Genomic DNA, 21275 nt, shown 5'->3' with positions numbered 1-21275 from the left:
TCTATATTGTTTATGCTCTAATCTTTATGATTTCTCTTCTTCTGCTGGCTTTAGGGTTTCTTTGCTGCTCTGTTTCTAGTTCCTTTAGGTGTGAGGTTAGATTCTGTATTTGGGATTTTTCTTGTTTCTTGAGATAGGCCTGGACTCCAATGTATTTTCCTCTTAGGACTGACTTTGCTGTATCCCAAAGGGTTTGGACTGTCATGTTTTCATTTTCACAGGCTTCCATATATTTTTTAAGTTCTTCCTTAATTTCCTGGTTGACTCATTCATTCCTTAGTAGGATGTTCTTTTCTTGTGGTTGATTTCAAGTTTCAAAGTGTTGTGATCTGAAAATATGCATGGTATGATCTCAATCCTTTTATATTTGTTGAGGACTGTTTTGTGAACCAGTATGTGATCTATTTTGGAGAATGTTCCATGTGCACTCATGAAGACTGTATATTCTGCTGCTTTTGGATGAAAAGATCTGAATTTATCTGTTAAGCCCATCTGGTCCAATGTGTCATTCAGAGCCACTGTTTGCTTACTTATTTTCTACCTAGATGATCTGTCAATAGAGGGAGAAAAAGCATTTGACAAAATACAGCATCCTTTCTTAAAAAAAAATCCTCAAGAAAGTAGGGACAGAGGGAATATACCTTAACATCATAAAAGCCATATATTAAAGGCCCACAGCTAATACCATCCTCAATGGGGAAAAAGTGAGAGCCTTCCCCCTGATATCAGGAACACAACACAGATGTCCACTCTCACCACTGTTGTTTAACACAGTGTTGAAGACCTAGCCTCAGCAGTCAGACAATAAAATGAAATAAGTCATCCAAATTGGCAAAGAAGAAGTCAAGCTTTCTCTTTTCACAGATAACACGATACTCGACATGGGAAACCTGAAAGACTCCACCAAAAAACTGCCAGAACTGATACATGACACTATTTCAGCAAAGTTGCAGGATAAAAAATCAATTTATAGATATCAGCTGAATTTCTATACAACAGAAAGAGATATCAAGGAGTCGATCCCATAAAATACTTAGGAATAAATCTAACCAAACAGGCAAAAGATCTGTATGCTGAAAACTACAGAAAGCTTATGAAAGAAATTGAAGAAGAAACAAAGAAATGGAAAAATATTCCATGCTCATGGATTGGAAGAGCAAATATTGCTAAAATGTCGATAGTACCCAAAAAATCTATGCATTCAATGCAACCCCAAACAAAATAGCATCAGTATTCTTCACAGAGCTAGAACAAGCAATCCTAAAATCTGTATGAAACCACAAAAGTCCCCGAATAGCCAAAGTACTGTTGAAAAAGAAAACCAAAGCTGGAGGCATCACAGTCCCGGACTTTAACTTTAACCTCTACTACAAAGCTGTAAACATCAAGACAGTTATGGTATTGGCATGAAAACAGACACAAAGACCAATGGAACAGAATACAGAACCCAGAATTGGACCCATAAACATACAGCCAACTAAACTTCAACAAAACAGGAAAGAGTATCCAATGGAAAAAAAACAGCCTCTTTAGCAAATGGTGCTGAGAACTGTACAGCAACTTGCACAAGAATGAAACTGGGCCACTTTCTTACACCATACACAAAAATAAACTCAAAATGGATGAAAGACCTAAATGTGAGATAGGAAACCATCAAAATCCTACAGGACAAAACAGGCAACAACCTATTTATTTGACCTCAGCCACAGCAAATGCTTACTTGACACGTCTTCGAAGGCAAAGGAAATAAAGGCAAAAATGAACTATTGGGACCTCATCAAGATAAAAACCTTCTGTACAGCAAAGGAAACAATCCAAAAAACTAAAAGGCAGCTGACGGAAAGGGAGAAGATATTTTCAAATGATGTATTGGATAAGGGTTAGTATCGAAAATCTATAAAGAACTTATCAAACTCAACACCTGAAAAACAAATAATCCAGTGAAGAAATGGGCAGAAGACATGAATAGACACTTTTCCAAAGAAGACATCCAAATGGCTAACAGGCACATGAAAAGATGCTCAACATTGCTCATCATCAGGGAAATACAAATCAAAACCACATTGAGATACCACCTCACACCGGTCAGAGGGGCTAAAATTAACAACTCAAGAAACAACAGATGTGTCAAGGATGTGGAGAAAGAGGAACCCTCTTGGGCTGTTGGTGGGAATGTAAAATGGTGCAGTCATTCTGAAAATAGTGTGGAGGTTCCTCAAAAAGTTAAAAATAGAATTATCCTGCGATCCAGCAATAGTACTTCTAGGACTTTATCCAAAGGATACAGGAATGCTGATTCATAGGGGCACATGTATCCCAATGTTTATAGCAGTGCTATCAACCAGAGCCAAATTGTAGAAAGAGCCCAAACGTCCATCAACTGATGAATGGATAAAGATGATGTGGTGTGTATATATGAGCACGATGCTACATAAAACTATAAAACACTTTTGTACAGCAAAGAAAACCTATGGGCTAGGAAAAAATATTTGCAACTATATGATAAAATGTCAACATAAAAACTACACAAAGAATTCATTTATCTCAATAGCAAAAATACCTAAAAATTACAACTGAAAAATAGGCGGAGGATCTAGATAGATATTTTTTCTAGAGAAGACATACAAATAGGCAATGCGTACATGAAAAAGTATTCAGCATCACTAATCATCAGTGAAATGAAAATCAAAACCACAATGAAGTATCACCTCACACCTGTTACAATGGCTATTATCAAAAATACAAGAAATAAGAAATGTGAGAGAAAAGAGAAACCCCGATGCACTGGTGTTAGCAATGTAAATTAATGTGGCTGCTACGGAAAACAGTACAGAGGTTCCTCAAAAATTTAAAAATAGGGGCATCTGCGTGGCTCAGTTGGTTAAGCGTCCAACTTTGGCTCAGGTCATGATCTCATGGTTCACAAGTTCAAGCCCTGTGTTGGGCTCTATGCTGACAGCTCAGAGCCTGGAGCCTGCTTCAGATTCTGTGTCTCCCTCTCTCTGCCCCTTCCCTGCTCATACTCTTTCTTTCTCACTCTCAAAAACAAACAATAAAAAAATTTTTTTTAATTTAAAAATAAAACTACTTTATGATCTAACAATTCCACTTCTGAGTCTTTACCCAAAGGAAACAAAATCACTATCTTGAAAAGATATCTAAGCCACTATGTTCACTGTAGCATTATTTATAATAACCAAGACATGGAAAAAATGTAACTGTGCACTGATGTACAGATAAAGAAAATGTGCTATGTATATATACATACACACACAATGGAATATTATTTGGCCATAAAAGAGGAAATTCTATTTGCAACAACATGGATGAAGCTTGATAGCATTATGCTAAGTGATGTAAGTCAGCCAGAGAAAGACATTGTATGACATCACTGACATGTGGAATCTTAAAACAAACAAACAAAAAACATCTCAAAGATACAGAGAACACAATGGTAGTTGCCAGAAGTGAGGCATAGTGTGGGAAAAATGGGTGAAGGGAGTCAAAATGTACACACTTATAGTAATGCTCAATAGTGATAATACTGTATGTTAAGTCGCTAAGGGAGTAAATCTTGAAAGTTCTTATAAAGAAAAAAAAGATTTTGCAACTATGTGTATTGATGATGTAACTAAACTTACTGTAATAATCACTTCCCAGTATATGCATATGTCAAAGAACTATCTTACACAACTAAGACTAATAAGTGCAATGTTATATGTCAATTATATCTCAAACAGTTTTTTAAATGGGTACACATTTCTAATAAACAATTAGGAATATAAATCTACAGCTGAGGAGTAACAGGACTAGACATGGGAAAAACTGATTACAGCTGGCAGCTAATCTACAGAGCCAACACAAGTTATGGTAATACACAAGCAATGGTTCTCATCCTAAGTGATCAGCACTGAGGTTGGAAATATAAGGTAAGGGTCAGAAACCTAGCATTTCCACTAGCTACCAGGTAACAACTCTTTGGAGTAGTCTGATTAAGATGGTGGGGTCTTTTGTAGAAAGGACAGTATATGTACTGAGGCATTTAAAACAAAATTTTAAAAATTACCTGTGTCCCAAATAATTCTGAAGGCAGTGAATGTGTCTTCAGGCCACAAGTCCACTAGGCCTGGGGAAGTGTAAGAAAAGGTGAAAGAGATCGGAACCATAGAGAACACTAACATTTGAGGTGGCAGCAAAGGAAGAAGGCAGCAGTGAGCGGGGAAAGCGTTCCGTCACTGAGGGAGGCGAAAGTGGCAAGGAGAGAGGTGAGTGCAGGAAATGCTCCTGAAAGTGAGCAGGAAGGGGAATGCAGATGAGCCCACAGCATTAAGCAGTGGGGAGTGAGGTCTCAGCTCACCCCTAAGCAGAGTGGCAGAGGCAGAAGCGACTCAGTGAAGTCAAAAAGGAATAAAGGTGAGAAGGGGAGAGAGTTTAGAGGAGGAGGCAAAAAGAAGAACAGAAATAGGACAATGCCATAAAGGGGTGGAAAAGGCCAAAGACTACTTGGGCTTCTAATGTTTGTTTTTGTAAAGTCTGAAGATGCAGGAGTGAAGACTTTGACAAAGTCAAAGTTAAGAAGGCAGGAAAGGATGAAGCGGAAGGAGTCATGGTAACTTATAAAGAAATGGTCCCTTTTGCCTTAAGAAAAAACAAAATAAAACAAAACAAGATTACTAATGTTTGGAAGGGGAAAGAGAAGACGTCCATACCTGCTGGCACCTACTTTCCGGGCTCTGGGAGGCATCTGCTAAGTATGAGTTAGGACCTAAAGAAAAGTTAGCGGCATGAAAAGCTCATTGGAAGAAATGTATGCAGGAGACAAAACAGGAACAAGAAAAAGATAGTGGGGTACGATGAAAGCTGAACTGAGGTGGAAATTAATGCAGTTCTGCAATTTTTTCCCACCAATGCTTAGTACTGAAACAGCAGGCATAGAGAAAGCAGAAGCCTGGATGGGTCCAGAAGAAAAGTCTGGCACAGAGACTGAAGTAGGTAAAATGCCAGGCAATCCACGAGAAACACAACAGAAAAGTGGCAACAGAAGAGTCTGGAAGGAGGAAACAGTGGCCATCAGGTGGGGCCTAGAGCAGTGGGCAAATATAAGGACAGATTAAAGAGGACCCCAGGGGAACCATATGAGTGTGAAAGCAGGTTCAGAAAGAAATGAGGTTGAAATCACAAGCAGGACTTTTTAAATCTAAGACCGTCTTACACAGAATAAGTCTGAGTGATCTGCTTCTGGCCATGTAGGATTAAGTTGGAGAAGTAAAGAAACAGGTTACTCAAATATCCCACAGAACTTTAACCCTGAGGTGTTAGTTGAGTGTAGATCTGGAAGTGGATGCCAAAGACCCTGAAGACGACCTTGAAGGAGATCCTAATTCCTCAACAGATGTGAGAGAGAACCTGGATGTCAGTAAATCTTTATGGCTAAAGATGGGAGAGAATAATGTTTAAGAAACATACATTTCAAGGGATAAAGGCAATCAGACTAAGCACTACCATGGCGGGGAGTAGAGATTAAAATTCTGCCTCTTCGGGGCGCCTGGGTGGCGCAGTCGGTTAAGCGTCCGACTTCAGCCAGGTCACGATCTCGCGGTCCGTGAGTTCGAGCCCCGCGTCAGGCTCTGGGCCGATGGCTCGGAGCCTGGAGCCTGTTTCCGATTCTGTGTCTCCCTCTCTCTCTGCCCCTCCCCCGTTCATGCTCTGTCTCTCTCTGTCCCAAAAATAAATAAAAAACGTTGAAAAAAAAAAAAAATTAAAAATTCTGCCTCTTGGTTCCCCGTAAGTTAAGGCAAGAGAAAATGAGTAATAACTGGCTGAGAAAATAATTTTAATGGAAGCAGGGATTTCCATCATATAAGAAAACAGTCCCTAGAATCAAGGAGTTTTCTAGACACATCATACATACCAGGTCTGAAATCATGTCCCCAGTGGCTACAGCAGTGAACTTCATCCACAGCAATTCGGGTAAATCTCCTTGCTTCATAGGCTTTCTCTAGTCTTGACATGAACATTTTGCTTTTTGCAATTTTCTCTGGAGTCACATAAATTAGCTTTAGCTTGGAATTTTTATTTACCATTTCAGCATGAACCCATTTCACATGCTCCTGTTGGAAGGAGAAACAGACATAATGACGGAACTGAGCTAGCCAGTGGGGATGCTAAGCAGTAAATTAAGATGCTCAATACTCAAAGCAACAGCCTTAAACTGTTTTTTTTTTTTTAATTTTTTTTTCAACGTTTTTTATTTATTTTTGGGACAGAGAGAGACAGAGCATGAACGGGGGAGGGGCAGAGAGAGAGGGAGACACAGAATCGGAAACAGGCTCCAGGCTCCGAGCCATCAGCCCAGAGCCTGACGCGGGGCTCGAACTCACGGACCGCGAGATCGTGACCTGGCTGAAGTCGGACGCTTAACCGACTGCGCCACCCAGGCGCCCCAGCCTTAAACTGTTTTAGCAGATGTTGAGTTCATTAAAATTGTGACCATGTCCCAGTACTAAACTTCAGGGCAGCTGTAAATAGCATTTTAGTTATTTACTTATAACCAAATATTGATAAAAGAATAATCTCATTTGACAAAAAAGAGAAAAGTAAAAATGAAAACACTCCAATAGGCATTTACTCTATGAAGACATAATTCTAAGTTGTTCATATAAATGCCAAAATATGAGCTAAATGCAATAGGGATGGTTATAAAGTTGGGTTTTATTAATTTTAACATTGTATTTGTGATCTCTTCATGTATCTGAACAAAATCTATTCTTTATTAGCTACTTTAATGATGCTATCAAATCTACGCAATCTCTTTAGGTTTTATAAAGTATCTTATTCATTGAATTATGATTTTATAAAATAAAATATATACTTATATATAATAAAAAATAAATCCTAAAAGCTCACAGTTATTAGGTTCTTAGTGCTCTATTTCATAAAATATTTAGCACATTAGGTGTCATATTTTTCCTTCTAACCTAATTAGGACCAAAAGAAGTGTAAAGAAACAATGGTGAACGTGATGGACAAAGTCCAAACTGCTTTCAGTATCCCAGCAAAACCATTTGCTAATTCCTCAAGAATCCTTAAGTTTCTTAAGGAATGACTAAAGTACATTAAACATTTCAACTGGTCCTAAATGTCTCAGAAATCTTAGGGGAGCAAACATAAGGCTATTTCCTCAGAAATGGAGGAGTTAAAAAAGAAAAAAAAAAACACCAGAATTTCTGGCAAAGTGGAGCAGCAAGATTAAAAAGATTTGTATTCACATCCTATGAACTGCTAGTGAAAGCAAACAGAAATTTGGACTTGACATATCCCTTCTCTTTATTTTCTCTCCAACTTTTCAGTCGTGATACAGTTCAAATTATTACTCTTTTTCAGTGTTAAAGAAGTACAGTATTAGCGGGGCGCCTGGGTGGCGCAGTCGGTTAAGCGTCCGACTTCAGCCAGGTCACGATCTCGCGGTCCGTGAGTTCGAGCCCCGCGTCAGGCTCTGTGCTGACAGCTCGGAGCCTGGAGCCTGTTTCCGATTCTGTGTCTCCCTCTCTCTCTGCCCCTCCCCCGTTCATGCTCTGTCTCTCTCTGTCCCAAAAATAAATAAAAAAACGTTGAAAAAAAAATTTAAAAAAAAAAAAAAAAAAAAGAAGTACAGTATTAGAAAGCAATGTTCTCCACATTCATCCATTGAATAAGAGAGCAGTTAGGACATGACAGTTTCAATAAAATGGGAAAAACCAAGGAACCAGGGCTACCTGGAGATATGGCTGATGCCAGGTCTGAGAGGAAATATGCAAACTGAGCATGGAGTAACTTCACAAAAAAGCAAGGAGTCAAAAACTATGGGATGAAGAAAAAAGATTCAGGAGCCAACTTGAAGAGATGCTCACTGCTCAAAGATGGGGCTATTTCAGCACAAAAAACAATAATATGGATTAAGATCTATCAAATACGCTAGATACTCGTAGGTTTATAATGATACTTAAAAAAACAAAAAAGATCTTATTGACCACCTTTGGAGAATGCTAAGAAAACAACTCTCTGACAACTGGGAAAGAATGGGAAACAATTCTCAACCTGCAAAGGTTTATAAGGAAAAAGTTCTTTATAGAAAATGCCTAGCTAATAAAAGAAGGAGTGACAGAAGGAGAAATCACCACTTTGGAAGCCCCTAATTAGAGCTGTTACTTAAAGGCAGGCAATAATCATCAGTGGCTTTAAAGCCAATAGATGAAAAGGGGACAAAGAACTTGATAATAACAGAACAAGCAGTTATCACCTGAACCCACTGACCAAACTTAACATCACACAAAATAACCAGGTTATGATGTACCTCCTACTTATGCCATGGGGAATAAAGTCTTGAAAAAGAAAAGACCAAATACAGTCACGCTTTTAAGTCTAACTAAAAATAACAAGTTAAACAATATCACAAGAAGGTTATCAGAAAAACCAGAATGTAGCAAACTAGAAAAAGACCCTAGTTTCAATAAAAAAATTAAATTTGCATGGGGAAACAAATAAAAAATAAGGGGAATCTACAGAGAGATCAATAAAATACAACATAATGCATGAATTTATTCTGGACCGTGATTTTAAAAAAGAAAAGTAAGATTTGATGAGACAAAGGAATGTGAATTTGTTTGTTTTGTTGTTTGTTTATTCTTGAGAGAGAGAGACAGACAGACAGAGAGCAAGTGGGGCAGGGGCAGAGGCAGAGAGAAAAGGAGACACAGAATCCGAAGCAGGTTCCAGGCTCTGAGTTGTCAGCACAGAGCCCAACACAGGGTTCGAACCCAAGAACTATGAGATCATGACCAGAACCAAAGTCAGATGCCCAACCGAGCCACCCAGGTGGCCCAAAATGTGAATATTTTTTAATGTTTTAATTTTTGAAAGAGAGAGAGAGAGAGAGAGAGAGAGAGAACGAGCAGGGCAAGGGCAGAGAAAGGGAGACCGAGGATCCAAAGAAGGTCCACACTGTCAGCACAGAGCCCGATGGCAGTCTCAAACCCACAAACCCTGAGATCATAACCTGAGCCGAAGTCAGACACTTAACCAACTGAGTCACACAGACACCCATTTACTTGATGATTTTAATGAATCAATATTAAATTGTTTTAGGTATGATAATGCCATTGCAATTATTTTTTTTCTGATATATATTAAAGGAGTTACAACTAAAATGATATGATATCTGGGAACTGTTTCAAATGAATAAACCAAGGGGAGGAGGCAGGGAAAATTCCAGGTATATAATTGAAAAAGGATTGGTCATATGTTGATAAATGTTAAAGGTGGTTAATGGGTACTTACAGTTTTATTATGATTCTACTTTTCTGCACTTTAAAAAATTTCAATAACATCCTTTTTAAAAAAGAATAGTTGGGAAATGCTTATTCAACAGATGAAAGTAAGAGAGTCCATTCCGAAACCAAAAAGATTCCATAGGGACAGGTTATCTTGTTAGTAGTGCACCATTTATATTTAATAATATTGTATAATTAGGAATTCTTATTTACTATTTTCTAATAGATAATATAAAACAGCTCAGCTGATGTTTACTGTAAAGTGCCAGATAGTAGATATTACTAGGTTTTGTGGGCCATACAGTATCTATCACAACTATTTTGCCATTATTGTGTGAAAACACATAAATGAACGAGCACTGTTGTGTTCCAATAAAACTTTACAGACTTCCTTATAATTTTCACACTTCACAAAGTGTTATTCTTTTAACTTTTTTTTAACCATTTAAAAATATAAAAACCAGGGCGCCTGGGTGGTTCAGTTGGTTGGGCATCCAACTCTTGATTTCAGCCCAGGTCATGACCCCAGGGCTGTGGAATCAAGCCCTGTGTCAGTCTCCGTGCTAAGTGTGGAGACTGCCTAAGATTCTCTCTGTCTCTCCCTGTGCCCCTCCCTTGCTCATGCTCTCTCTCTCTCTCAAATAAACCAAATTAAATTAAAATATATAAATATAAATGTAAAAACCATTCTTAGCTCACAGACCATATAAAAATAGGTAGTAGACTAGAACTGGCCCATCAACAGTACTTTGTAACTCTTGATATAGTTATTAGCTTATAATTTTATAACCAATTCAATTGTAACCAGGGCTCCTACTTTAGTGAAGAGTTTGGATTTTAAAAAAAGGGCGTGCCTAGGTGGCTCAGTTGGTTAAGCATCCAACTCTTGGTTTCAGCTCAGGTCATGATCTTTTTCACGGGATTGAGCCCCACTTCAGACTCTGTGCTAAGAGCATGGAGCCTGCTTGAGATTCTCTCTCCGCCCCTCTCCCAAACAGGCATTCACACTCTCTCTCTCTCAAAATAAATAAACTTTAAAAACAAATCAAAAAAAAAAAAGAACCACAGAAGCATACCTTAGGACTAGAAGCATTTAACATGGTAGCTGAAATTCCTAATTGTTTTAAAACCATTAACTGGTCTTCCATAAGAGAGATCAATGGGCAAATCACAAGGGTAAAACCTAAAAGAGAAAGTATCTACTTTAAATTTTATACTACCTCCAGAATGAGTTTCAACCACTCACCTGAGGGCATCACAACATCAATATACTACCTATTTTTTTAGCCTCATTAATAGAGGAGATAGATATAAATAAATGATCATTAGTCAAATAAGCAGATATAAGATTAGACAGAAATCTCTTCCCTCATTTGTTACTATAAAGATAAAAATAGATATGATTGTGAATTTTTACTTTACTATCATTTTTAACAATCAGTACTGGTAACCTTAGCAAAATAACATAAATCAAGTCAAGTAGTAAGCAGTTATATCAGAAAAAAGTTATTCCAAAGTTTCCAAAGAAAACATAAGCAACCCGTATAATTAAGAATGATAGTTACAAGACTATTCTTCCACTTACTGTACCAGATTAATATATGCCACATAGAAACCAGTGAACAGTTTATTGACTGGATGAAATTCTGATAGTGTCCCCTTTCTCTTATTATTGAAATTGTGCACAGCTGTAAGAGCTATTCTACATTATTAAAATCACTGACCTTATGTTTCTATAGTTTGTTCCTTAAAATAAACCAGAGAGCAGACCAATTAAAAAATATACCAGATTCGGACTTTATCAGGGATTTTGACATCTCAAATAGTCTCTCTGCTGTATTTTCATATTCTCCCTCATCAATGATAACTTCACATTACATTTAAACACAGGCAAGCCTCTCTCATCTTTGAAAAACCCTGGACACCTAATTTAGGGTCCCCTCTTTTTCCCTTCACAGCAATTCTTTCCAAAGAATGTCCTATTCACTACCTCCCCTTCCTCAACTCATCTTCCCTCTCTCTCCATTCCCATGTAAATTATGTCTCCAAATGTAACCTATTTCAGTGAACAATTTGTCCCAGCCTAGAATTTGGGCAACATTCTATACTATCCCTTCTCCTACCCCGAATCGAATGAATACCAAGTCCTACTGAATCTACCTCCTAATTATTTCTGGAATTCCTCCATCTTCTAAACCACAATTCTGGCAAGTCTCTTACCTATATAAAACCCTTCAATGGTTTCCCACTCATCTAAGGAAATTTTTATAATATCTTTCAAGACTCTTTCCATGTGCCTTGCCCCTCACTGCCTGCCACACTGAAATTCTTCCAGATTATTGATACTCCCTACCATGCATGTTCTTACTTTTGGGCTCTCAGAAATACTGCTCCCCTGCGTGAACATTCTTCCTTCCTCTCCTGTCTATCTTTGCCTACTTATCCTTCAGCTTTCAGCTCAAATGCCACTTCCTCAGGACAGCCTTCTCTGGACAGTCCCTAGACCAGATCTTTGCACTGACTTAATTCCCTATTAACACCTTTCTCATGGGACACCTGGGTGGCTCAGTTGGTTAAGTGTCCAACTCACAGTTTGTGAGTTCAAGCCCTGCGTTGGGCTCTGTGCTGACAGCTCAGAGCCTGGAGCCTGCTTTGGATTCAGTGTCTCCCTTTCTCTCTGCCCCTTCCCTGCTCGTGCTCTCTCTCTCTCTCGCTCTCAAAATAAATAAATTAATTAATTAAATTAAAAAATTAATTAATTTGGGGCGCCTGGGTGGCTTGGTCGGTTAAGCGTCCGACTTCGGCTCAGGTCATGATCTCACGGTCCGTGAGTTCAAGCCCCGCGTCAGGCTCTGTGCTGACAGCTCAGAGCCTGGAGCCTGTTTCAGATTCTGTGTCTCCCTCTCTCTGTGCTCCTCACCTGTTCATGCTCTGTCTCTCTCTGTCTCAAAAATAAATAAACATTAAAAAAAATTTTTTTTTAAATTAATTAATTAATTAAAATAAAAAAACCTTTATCACAAAACTTTTATTGCAATTGCCTACAATTACCTCTATTTTCTAGTCCAGGTATCAATAAACTAAGAACTAGCTACTTGTTTGAGTAAATAAAGTTTTAATAGAATACAGGCATATCCATTTGTTTCCATGCTGTCTATGGCTACTTTTGTACCACAATGGCAGAGTTCAGTAGTTGCCACAGAGACCATACGAACCACACCTATCACATTTACTGACTGCCTCTCTAAAGGTAAGTTTGCTGACCCCTATCTATACCACTGCTAGTCCCCAAAGAGCAACCCAGTACCTGGGAGCTTGTTAGAAATGCAAGATCTTGGGTCTCACACAAACTCAGAATCTGCATGTCAATCATGTCACCAGTAATCCTTACACACATTATAGTTTGAGAAAGTTCTGCTTTACACTATGAGCTCGGTGAAAACAAGAACCTTGCCCATTTTGCTCACTACTGTTATCTCCAGTGCCTAACACCCCTAGCTGACACTCAATAAAGATCTGGGACTAGACTCCAGGTCTATAGATTCCTTTTCTAGTACTTTTTGTCCCACAACATGTTTTTTAATTATGTTTGAAGAACCATATAAAAGAACCAATTCTGCTCAAAGTCTTTAACATTCCCTCTTTAAGTGAACCTTTTAAAATGTCTATTAACATTAAGATAAATGAAATTAAAAATGCACTTGATTTATACATAAGTATGGTTAGAAATTATTTTTTTTAAGACTTAAAAGAGAAATTCCTTGGGGTGCCTGGGTGGCTCAGTCGGTTGAATGTCCGACTTTGGCTCAGGTCATGATCTCATGGTTCATGAGTTCAAGTCCACGTCAGGATCTGTGCTGACAGCTTGGAGCCTGGAGCCTGTTTCAGATTCTGTGTCTCCCTCTCTCTGCCCCTCCCCCACTCGTGCTCTGTGTGTCTCTCTCTCTCAAAAATAAATAAACATTTTAAAAAAAGAGAGAAATTCCTTTGTTCAACTTAAAACGAATCTTTATTAATACATACCATCTGAACATAATGCTGGTAACTGGTAGCATAAGCTCTTTCCACCTCCTGTAGGCATAACAAGAAATACCTCCTTTCCAGACATTGTTACATTAATAGTTTCAAGCTGAAGCAGTCTGAACCTCTGCAGTTTAAAGACATTTTGCAGAACCTCTTTAACTTTACCAGACCAGGGAAAATCTAGACAAAAAATAATAATAAAACAATAATAATAATAATAATAATAATAAGCCAAATATATTAGAATTATTTAGGATTATAAATGCAATACAAACGTAAATGGCAGCTTTTATATTAGAGAAAAGCAGTTAAGAATTTATGTAAGTTTTAATATTACTGACAATTTAACCTTTATACTGACAATTTTGAGATTAGTTTAACTCCAAAGCTTAGGCAAAAAGATTTAATGATATATAGTAAGAAACAATCCATCAGAAAAAAATGAAAACATTTGTCAGTTGAGAATTAACCTACACAGAAGAGGAAGGTCCTTGACCAGGCATTTGAAAACCAGTCTGATTGTTGATCAAGGAATTCATAGTATCATAAAAATCTCAAATACCGTCAAGTTAACAATTATGCGGAGCTTTTTATGTAAATATCTTGTTTAGAAGCAAATCCCCTGAAAAGCAAGGGCTACAAAAGCACTGTTACGAACTCCAGTATAAGTGATAGTTCATGATAAACATGAGACTTGGCAAGATCTTGAATCAAGGAAGGTGTTCACTAGGGCAGGAAAATGAACTAGACTTTGGCAACTTTGAATTTTTTTTTAATTGTTTAACTTTTTTCTAATTAAAACTTAGAAAATTTAGTAAAAAATCTTCTTTTTCCAAGCATTGATTGATGCTGCTAGAACCATATTTGGAGGGGCACCTGAATGGGTCAGTCAGTTAAGCGTCCGATTTTGGCTCGGGTCATGATCTCATGGTTCGTGGGTTCAAGCCCTGCGTCAGGGCTCTGTGCTGACAGCTCAAAGCCTGGAGCCTGCTTCGGATTCTGTATCTCCTTCTCCTCTCTCTGTACCCCTCCCCCGCTCATGCTCTGTCTCTCTTTCTCTCTCAAAAATAAACATTAAAAAAATTTTTAAAAAACGAACCACATTTGGAAAAAATAATGAAGTGTGAATAATAAAAGCTTCATTCAAAAAGAACATGGGCAAAGAATGGTTTGCCTACTGGTTTCCCATGCACTTAAGGAACAGCCAGTTTCCCTTCCAAGTGCCTAGAAAGCACTGATCCAGGAACAATGATTTAACTCCTGTGTAAAGAAACAAGCAGAAACAAGACTAGCAAACAAAAACAGAGCAAACCTTCTTTATTCCAAGCAGCAGGTGAAGAATCCCATTCACTGCTTTCCCCAGCATCAGAATCCTCAAAATGCTGCTTTATTTGGTTTGTTAGGATGTTCTTTTTCTGAATAAGCTCTTGTTGCTTTTCCAGAAGTTCCTGAATTTGAATGTCTACTGCATGTAGCTCATTGGTTACAGACTCCAATTCTTCAGTTAGAGCTATGAGGAAGGAAAAAAAGATGCAATAATTAATTAGTTTTAGGTATCTCTGTTGATTTTTGGCTATTCCTCACCATCAGAAATACAGACAAACTTACAGTAGTAGAGTAAGGTGGTTAAGAGCATGTGTGCTGGAGTCACATAGACCTAAATTTTAGGTCCTCCTCTTAGCTCAGGCTAAGCACTAAACCAAGCCTCAATTTCCCCATCTGTACAAGGGGACAATATCTAGCTTTCATAGTATTGTTTTAAAGAATTAAGTGAGATAAGGGGCGCCTGGGTGGCGCAGTCGGTTAAGCGTCCGACTTCAGCCAGGTCACGATCTCGCGGTCCGTGAGTTCGAGCCCCGCGTCAGGCTCTGGGCTGATGGCTCAGAGCCTGGAGCCTGTTTCTGATTCTGTGTCTCCCTCTCTCTCTGCCCCTCCCCCGTTCATGCTCTGTCTCTCTCTGTCCCAAAAATAAAAAAAATAAAAAAAAAAAAAAAAAAGAATTAAGTGAGATAATATATGGAAAGTTTTAACATAGTAACTGGCACATAGTTATGCATTTAATAAATGATCATTATTATATTTACTGTGTTGTAGGGCAGTGGTCCAACAGTCTCCTAAGTCATTTAAGTGACCAAACTTTGAAACAAAAGGAAGCTTTTTTTTTGCTAATTTGAATCCAAGGTAGTTAACATATAATGCAATAATGGTTTCAAGAGTAGAATTTAGTGATTCATCACTTACATATAACACCCAGTGCTCATCACAACAAGTGCTCTCTTTAATGCCCATCACTCATTCAGCTCATTGCCCCACCCACCTCCCCTCCAGTAACCCGCAGTTTATTCTGTGTATTTGAAAGTCTCTTATGATTTGCCTTCCTCTCTGTTTTTATCTTATTTTTCCTTCCCTTCCCCTATGTTCATCTGCTTGTTTCTTAAACACCACACATGAATGAAATCTTAATTTGTCTTTCTCTGACTTACTTCGCTTAGCATAATACACTCTAATTCCATCCATGTTGTTGTAAATGGCAAGATTTCATTCTTTTGATTGCCAATATTCCATTGTATATATATATACCACACCTACCTTATCCATTCATCAGTCAATGTACATTTGGGTTCTTTTCATAATTTGGCTATTGTTGATAGTGCTGCTATAAATACTGGTGTGTTGTGCTTCTTCAAATCAGCATTTTTGTATCCTTTGGATAAATACCTAGTAGTGCAATTGCTGGGTCATAGGGTAGCTCTATCTTCAATTTTTTGAGGAACCTTCATATTGTTTTCCAAAGTGGCTAGACCAGTCTGCATTCCCATCAACAGTGCAAAAGTGTTCCCCTTTCTCCATATCCTCACCAACATCTGTCGTCTCCTGAGTTGTTAATTTTAGCCATTCTGACAGGTTATGAAGTAGTATCTCATTGTGGTTTTGATTTGTATTTCCCTGATGATGAGTGATATTCACCCCATAACTACTTAGCTATTATTTCATGAAAACATATTTGGGTTCATATGTTGGCAAGATAAGGCGTTGGTGATTATAAACAAGCTGATGAAACAATTAAAAGAAAAATCGAGTGTGCTACTGGAATTGACATTATAAGTCCATCATCACTAATTTATAAAGCAGACTTAATGTACGATTCTAATCAATCCGAGTATTAAAGTCAAAGTGAGATTCCTTTTGACACCATACCAATAGAAACCAAAAATTTTTAAAGATGTCCTTGATGCTCTCTAAAACATCAGCCTGCTTTAATCAATGTCCAGCTTTAATGCCCCAAATTTTCATAAGATGAAATCTCATGGCTATGATTTAAAATAGGATGTTATGGTGTTTTTGTATTATGTCAATACCAGAATTGCCTTCCCTGCATGATTCTGGTTAGGATTGGTCACAAGTGAACTCTGCTTCAGACCTGGAAGGTAAAAATGAAACAGCAGTCAGGTTTACATTCAGATGGCTGGCATAATGTCAGGTGCTGCTGGGGTTCATTCACATTGTCATGGATCTGCTGCTTCACCTTCCTGGCATAAAGCAGAACCCAATTCCACCAGCTCCTACTGAACCTCTTTGGGGCAGCAGCTTGGCCCACAGCTTCTTCAGCTTCCCTGAATCCCTGGCCATGTTCTTGTGCAATTTTCTATGGCAAGTGTACTAGCTCTTCTGCAGGGCACCAGCATCTGGAGTCAGAGCCTTGGAGGCGGTTACACAACCAACACAAGTCCAAGTGAAAGGCAGACAAGCTCCATTTTGTCCTCCTGGGTTTGAGCTCATCTTTACCCTCCCACACTCCATCTCCATCTTCCCGTTCCTACTGCTGGCACTGCTGACTTCAGGACTAGCAATGGACTGCTTAACCAGGCCCCATGATCATACAGGAACTGATCCCTACAATAAATCCCTTAAATCACTCATGATTCAGCTTCTCTGAGTGAACCCTAACCAATATCAAATGTTGTTCCAGAGGAAAAGAAACTTAAAAGCAGGTTCTCTAAATTGCTTCTATGCCACCTAGAATAGTCTCCGATCTGATTAGATTTAGGCATTAATGACCCTTGCCTGCAGTTCAATTGGTATTCCATGGCATGTAGTAGACAAAGTTATTTAGATTACAATCTAGACACCAGTAATTAAGAATCTAGAGAGGGAAAGGCTCTGGGTGACCAAGTGTTTGCTGTCACAGAATATTTCTGTTGAGAATAATGCGGTTGATTAGCCCCTCCTAAATATGCTGAAAAACCTGAGAGAAATGTAGGATCTGTATAAAGGAACCTCAAAGTCTCTATGATTGTCCCAGAAGAACCCCTTATCTCCTATAGGTACTGGGCCAAGACTACCGAATGTCAAAAGCCAATACAGGCTGAAAGTTAGACCTCTTGAGTCAGTTAGCTGAGTTGTGAATGGAAGGGAAAAGTTCTGGAAGGAAATTAAAAGTACTATTCCAGTAAACGTATGAAACGTAAGAAAGGAAAACAGCCTTAATGCTGATATGGAGAGAGGTTTAGTAATCCGAACAGAAGATCACACCAGCCACAACATTCCCCTAAGCCAAAGCCTAATCCAGAGCAAGGCCCTGACTCTCTTCAATTCTAGGAAGGCTGAGTGCTCACTTCGGCACATTTACTAAAATTCTACGAAAGCTCAGAAAGGTGAGGAAGGTGAAGAAAAGTTTGAAGCTAGTCGAGGTTGGTTTGCTAGGTTTAATCTCCATAACATAAAAGTGTTAAGCAGCAAGTGTTGATGTAGAAACACCAAGTTATCCAGAAGATTTAGCTAAAATAGTTAATTAAGGTGGCCACAAGAAACAACAGATTTTTATTGTAGCCTTCTACTGGAAGATGCCATGTAAGACTTTCATAGAGAGGAGAAGTCAATGCCTGGCTACAAAGCTTCTAAGAACAGACTGACTCTCTTGGTAGGATCTAAAGCAGCTGGTGGCTTTAAGTTGAAGCCAATGCTCATTCATAATTCCAAAAATCATAGGGGCAAGAAGAATTATGCTAAATCTATTCTGCCTGTGTTCTATAAGCCTGAATCTATAATTATGCACATCTGTTTATAACGTGGGTTATATTTGAGCTCTATTTGAGCCCTAGGGCTCAGAAAAAAGATTTCTTTCATTGACAATGCACTGGTCACCCAAGAGCTCTGATGAAGATGTTTAAAGAGATTCATCTTTTCATGCCTGATAACACAACATCCATCTGTAATTCGTGGGTCATTTACTTTCAAGTCTTATTATTTATAAAATACATTTCATAAGGCTATAGCTGCCACAGATAGGGATTGCTCTGATGGGTTTGGGTAAAATCAATTGAAAATCTCTGGAAAGGATTCATCACTCTAGATGCCATTCAGAAAATTCATGATCCATGGGAAAATGTCAAAATATCAACATTAATAGGAGTTTGGAAGCAGTTGATTCCAACCCTCATGGATGAAGGGCTCAAGATTTCAGTGGAGTAAGTCACTGCAGATGAGGTGGGAATAGCAAGAGAACTAGAATTAGAAGTGGAGCCTGGGACACCTAGGTGGCTCAGTGGGTTAAGCGTCCATCTCTTGGTTTCGGCTCAGGTCACAATCTCACGGTTCATGAGTTCAAGTGCTGCATTGGCTCTGTGTTGACAGTGTGGAGCCTGCTTGGGATTCTCTCTCTCTCTGTTCCTCCCCTGCTCATTCTTTCTCTCTCTCAAAATAAATAAATAAACTTAAAAAAAAAAAAAAAAGTGGAGCCTGAAGATGTGACTGAATTGCTGCCATCTCATGATAAAACTTTAACAGAAGTTAAATGAACAAAGAAAGTGGTTTCTTGACATGGAATCTACTCCCAGTGAAGATGCTGTGAAGATGGTTGAAAGGACAACCAAGGATTTAGAATATTACATAAACTTAGTTGATAGAGCAGTGACAAGTTTTGAGAGGACTGACTCCAATTCTGAAAGATGTTCTACTGTGGGTGAAATGCTATCACACATACAGAGAAATCATTCGTGAAAGGAAGAATCTATTAATGCAGCAAACTTAAGTGTTGTCTTATTTAAGAAATTGCCACAGCCACCCCACCCTTCAAAACCACCACCCTGATCAGTCAGAAGCCATCAACATTACAGCAAGACCCTCTACCAGCAAAAACATTACACTCACTGAAAGCTCAGATGATAGCTAGGATTTTTCAGCAATCAAGTATCTCTAATTAGGTATGAACATCATTGTTTGACGTTCTATTGCACACTTAGTAGAGAACAGTATAAACATAATGTTTATATGCACTGGACAACTAAAAAGTTCATTTGACTAGCTTTATTGTGATATTGACTTATTATTGCAGTGGTTGGAAACAAATCTGAAGATCTCTGAGGTATGCCTATATCACCAGAAATATGGTGGGAATATGTGAGGGAACAGATCCCAACGGTACTAAATCAGAGTGAATAGAATATTAAATGAAGCTAAATTCACTGATACAGACTCAATATGTAATTCTGGTTTAGTGCAGTAGTACAGTGGCCAGGAGTGGCTCTAATAATTTACTTCGTTGGTTGCCAGAAACCTGGCTCCAAAGATGAATTATTAGAAAGTTGAGATAGAATGACACAGGTGTAGATCTCAATGATACTGAAGGGCTAGAACTTTCTGGGTATACACTAAAGGAGGGGATCCAGAGGCTTCAGGAAAGGAGAATGCTACCCAGCTTCCCTGAGGAGCTCACAGTGACTGTTCTCTGTAAGCTAGGAATGACAGCGAGGGAAGTACTGCCTTTGAAGCAGATCAACAGAATCAATGAGAATAATGGACTTTCCAAGGTATGAGGGCTAATTCAGTTCACAACCAAAGAAAAGATATATGTGGTTGCTATAATAGGCAACAGAGCAGAAACAGTAATCAGAATAGTCTGATCCGCAGAGAACTCTGGCATTGGCTAGTTGATCATGATGTCCTTGAAACGGTTTACTTGATTTGAATATGCAGAATCCAAAGCCCTGATTCTGGTAAACTAAGTTTGACTTGAATCACTATAGAGTCAGAGTCTTTCAACCAGCTCCCAGAAAAGAACCAATTTATAGACCCAGAGTCCCCTGAATAGAGATTGGGACCCTGTGAGAAAAGACACAACTAAAAATTTATATAGTAAATCTTCTCACTAGTGTTCTCCAAAGAAACGTATCAGGGTAATTATGTATTGGGGAAAGGAAAATAGCTTCTCATAAATTACTGGACACTAACTCTGAATGGACAGTTCCTGGAAGACAAATGCCATGGTGATCCACCAGTCAAAACAGGGACTGGACTAATGCAAATCACGTGATCAATGCAGTTTTGCTCATGTCCATCATACAGTGGGCTCAGGAGATCCTCTAACCCATTCTATGGTTATTTCTCCAGTTCTAGATCATATTATCAGAATAGATACATTCAGCAATGGGCCAAATACATATATCAGTCCCCTCTTAGGAAAGACTAAGTGGAAGCCAGTATAACTGCCCTTACCTACCAAAACAATGAATAATGCTGTTTGTCCTATAGATCGGATTCTTGAGCCTAGGGATCAGGGTGGAAATGAGAGTGGCTCTTCTTACTATTACCACTTACTAGTGATCCACTAATAAAATGTTTGCTTCCCATCCCTGAAACTTTGAACCTTGTTGGCTTAGAGGTCTTATCAGGAAGGAATGCTTCTACCAGGGGAAAATGCAGTGGTTCCATTTAAACAGAAGTTGGTGGGATTGCAAACTGGTGTAGCCATTCTGGAGAATAGTATGGAGGCTCCTCAAGAACTACCCTATAACCCAGAAATTGCATTACTAGGTATTTACCCAAAGGATACAAAAATACTGATTCAAAGGGGTACATGCACCCTGATGTTTACAGCAGCATTATCAACAATAGTCAAACTGTGGAGACAGCCCAAATGTCCATCAACAACTGATGAATGGATAA

The 21275-nt window shown here is 38.6% G+C and overlaps 1 protein-coding gene across 1 annotated transcript in view; it reads right to left on the bottom strand.

Annotated features, from left to right (window-relative positions):
- The window catches only part of RECQL (RecQ like helicase), a 58567-nt gene that overhangs the window by 20655 nt on the left and 16637 nt on the right, over positions 1–21275 (bottom strand). Inside the window, exons 3-6 of the mRNA XM_019452175.2 lie at positions 14644–14841; positions 13332–13511; positions 10385–10491; positions 5912–6110 (exon numbers count right to left, since the gene is read on the bottom strand). Of these exons, the coding sequence (XP_019307720.2) occupies positions 5912–6110; positions 10385–10491; positions 13332–13511; positions 14644–14841 (684 nt within the window). The remainder of the gene's footprint in view (positions 1–5911; positions 6111–10384; positions 10492–13331; positions 13512–14643; positions 14842–21275) is intronic.

Source organism: Panthera pardus, unplaced genomic scaffold (genome assembly GCF_024362965.1).
Source record: "Panthera pardus isolate Hobbes unplaced genomic scaffold, ASM2436296v1 HiC_scaffold_6, whole genome shotgun sequence".
Taxonomy (NCBI): Eukaryota; Metazoa; Chordata; class Mammalia; order Carnivora; family Felidae; genus Panthera; species Panthera pardus.
The sequence above is the reverse complement of the archived record's forward strand: the minus strand, read 5'-3'. Positions and strand labels throughout refer to the sequence as shown.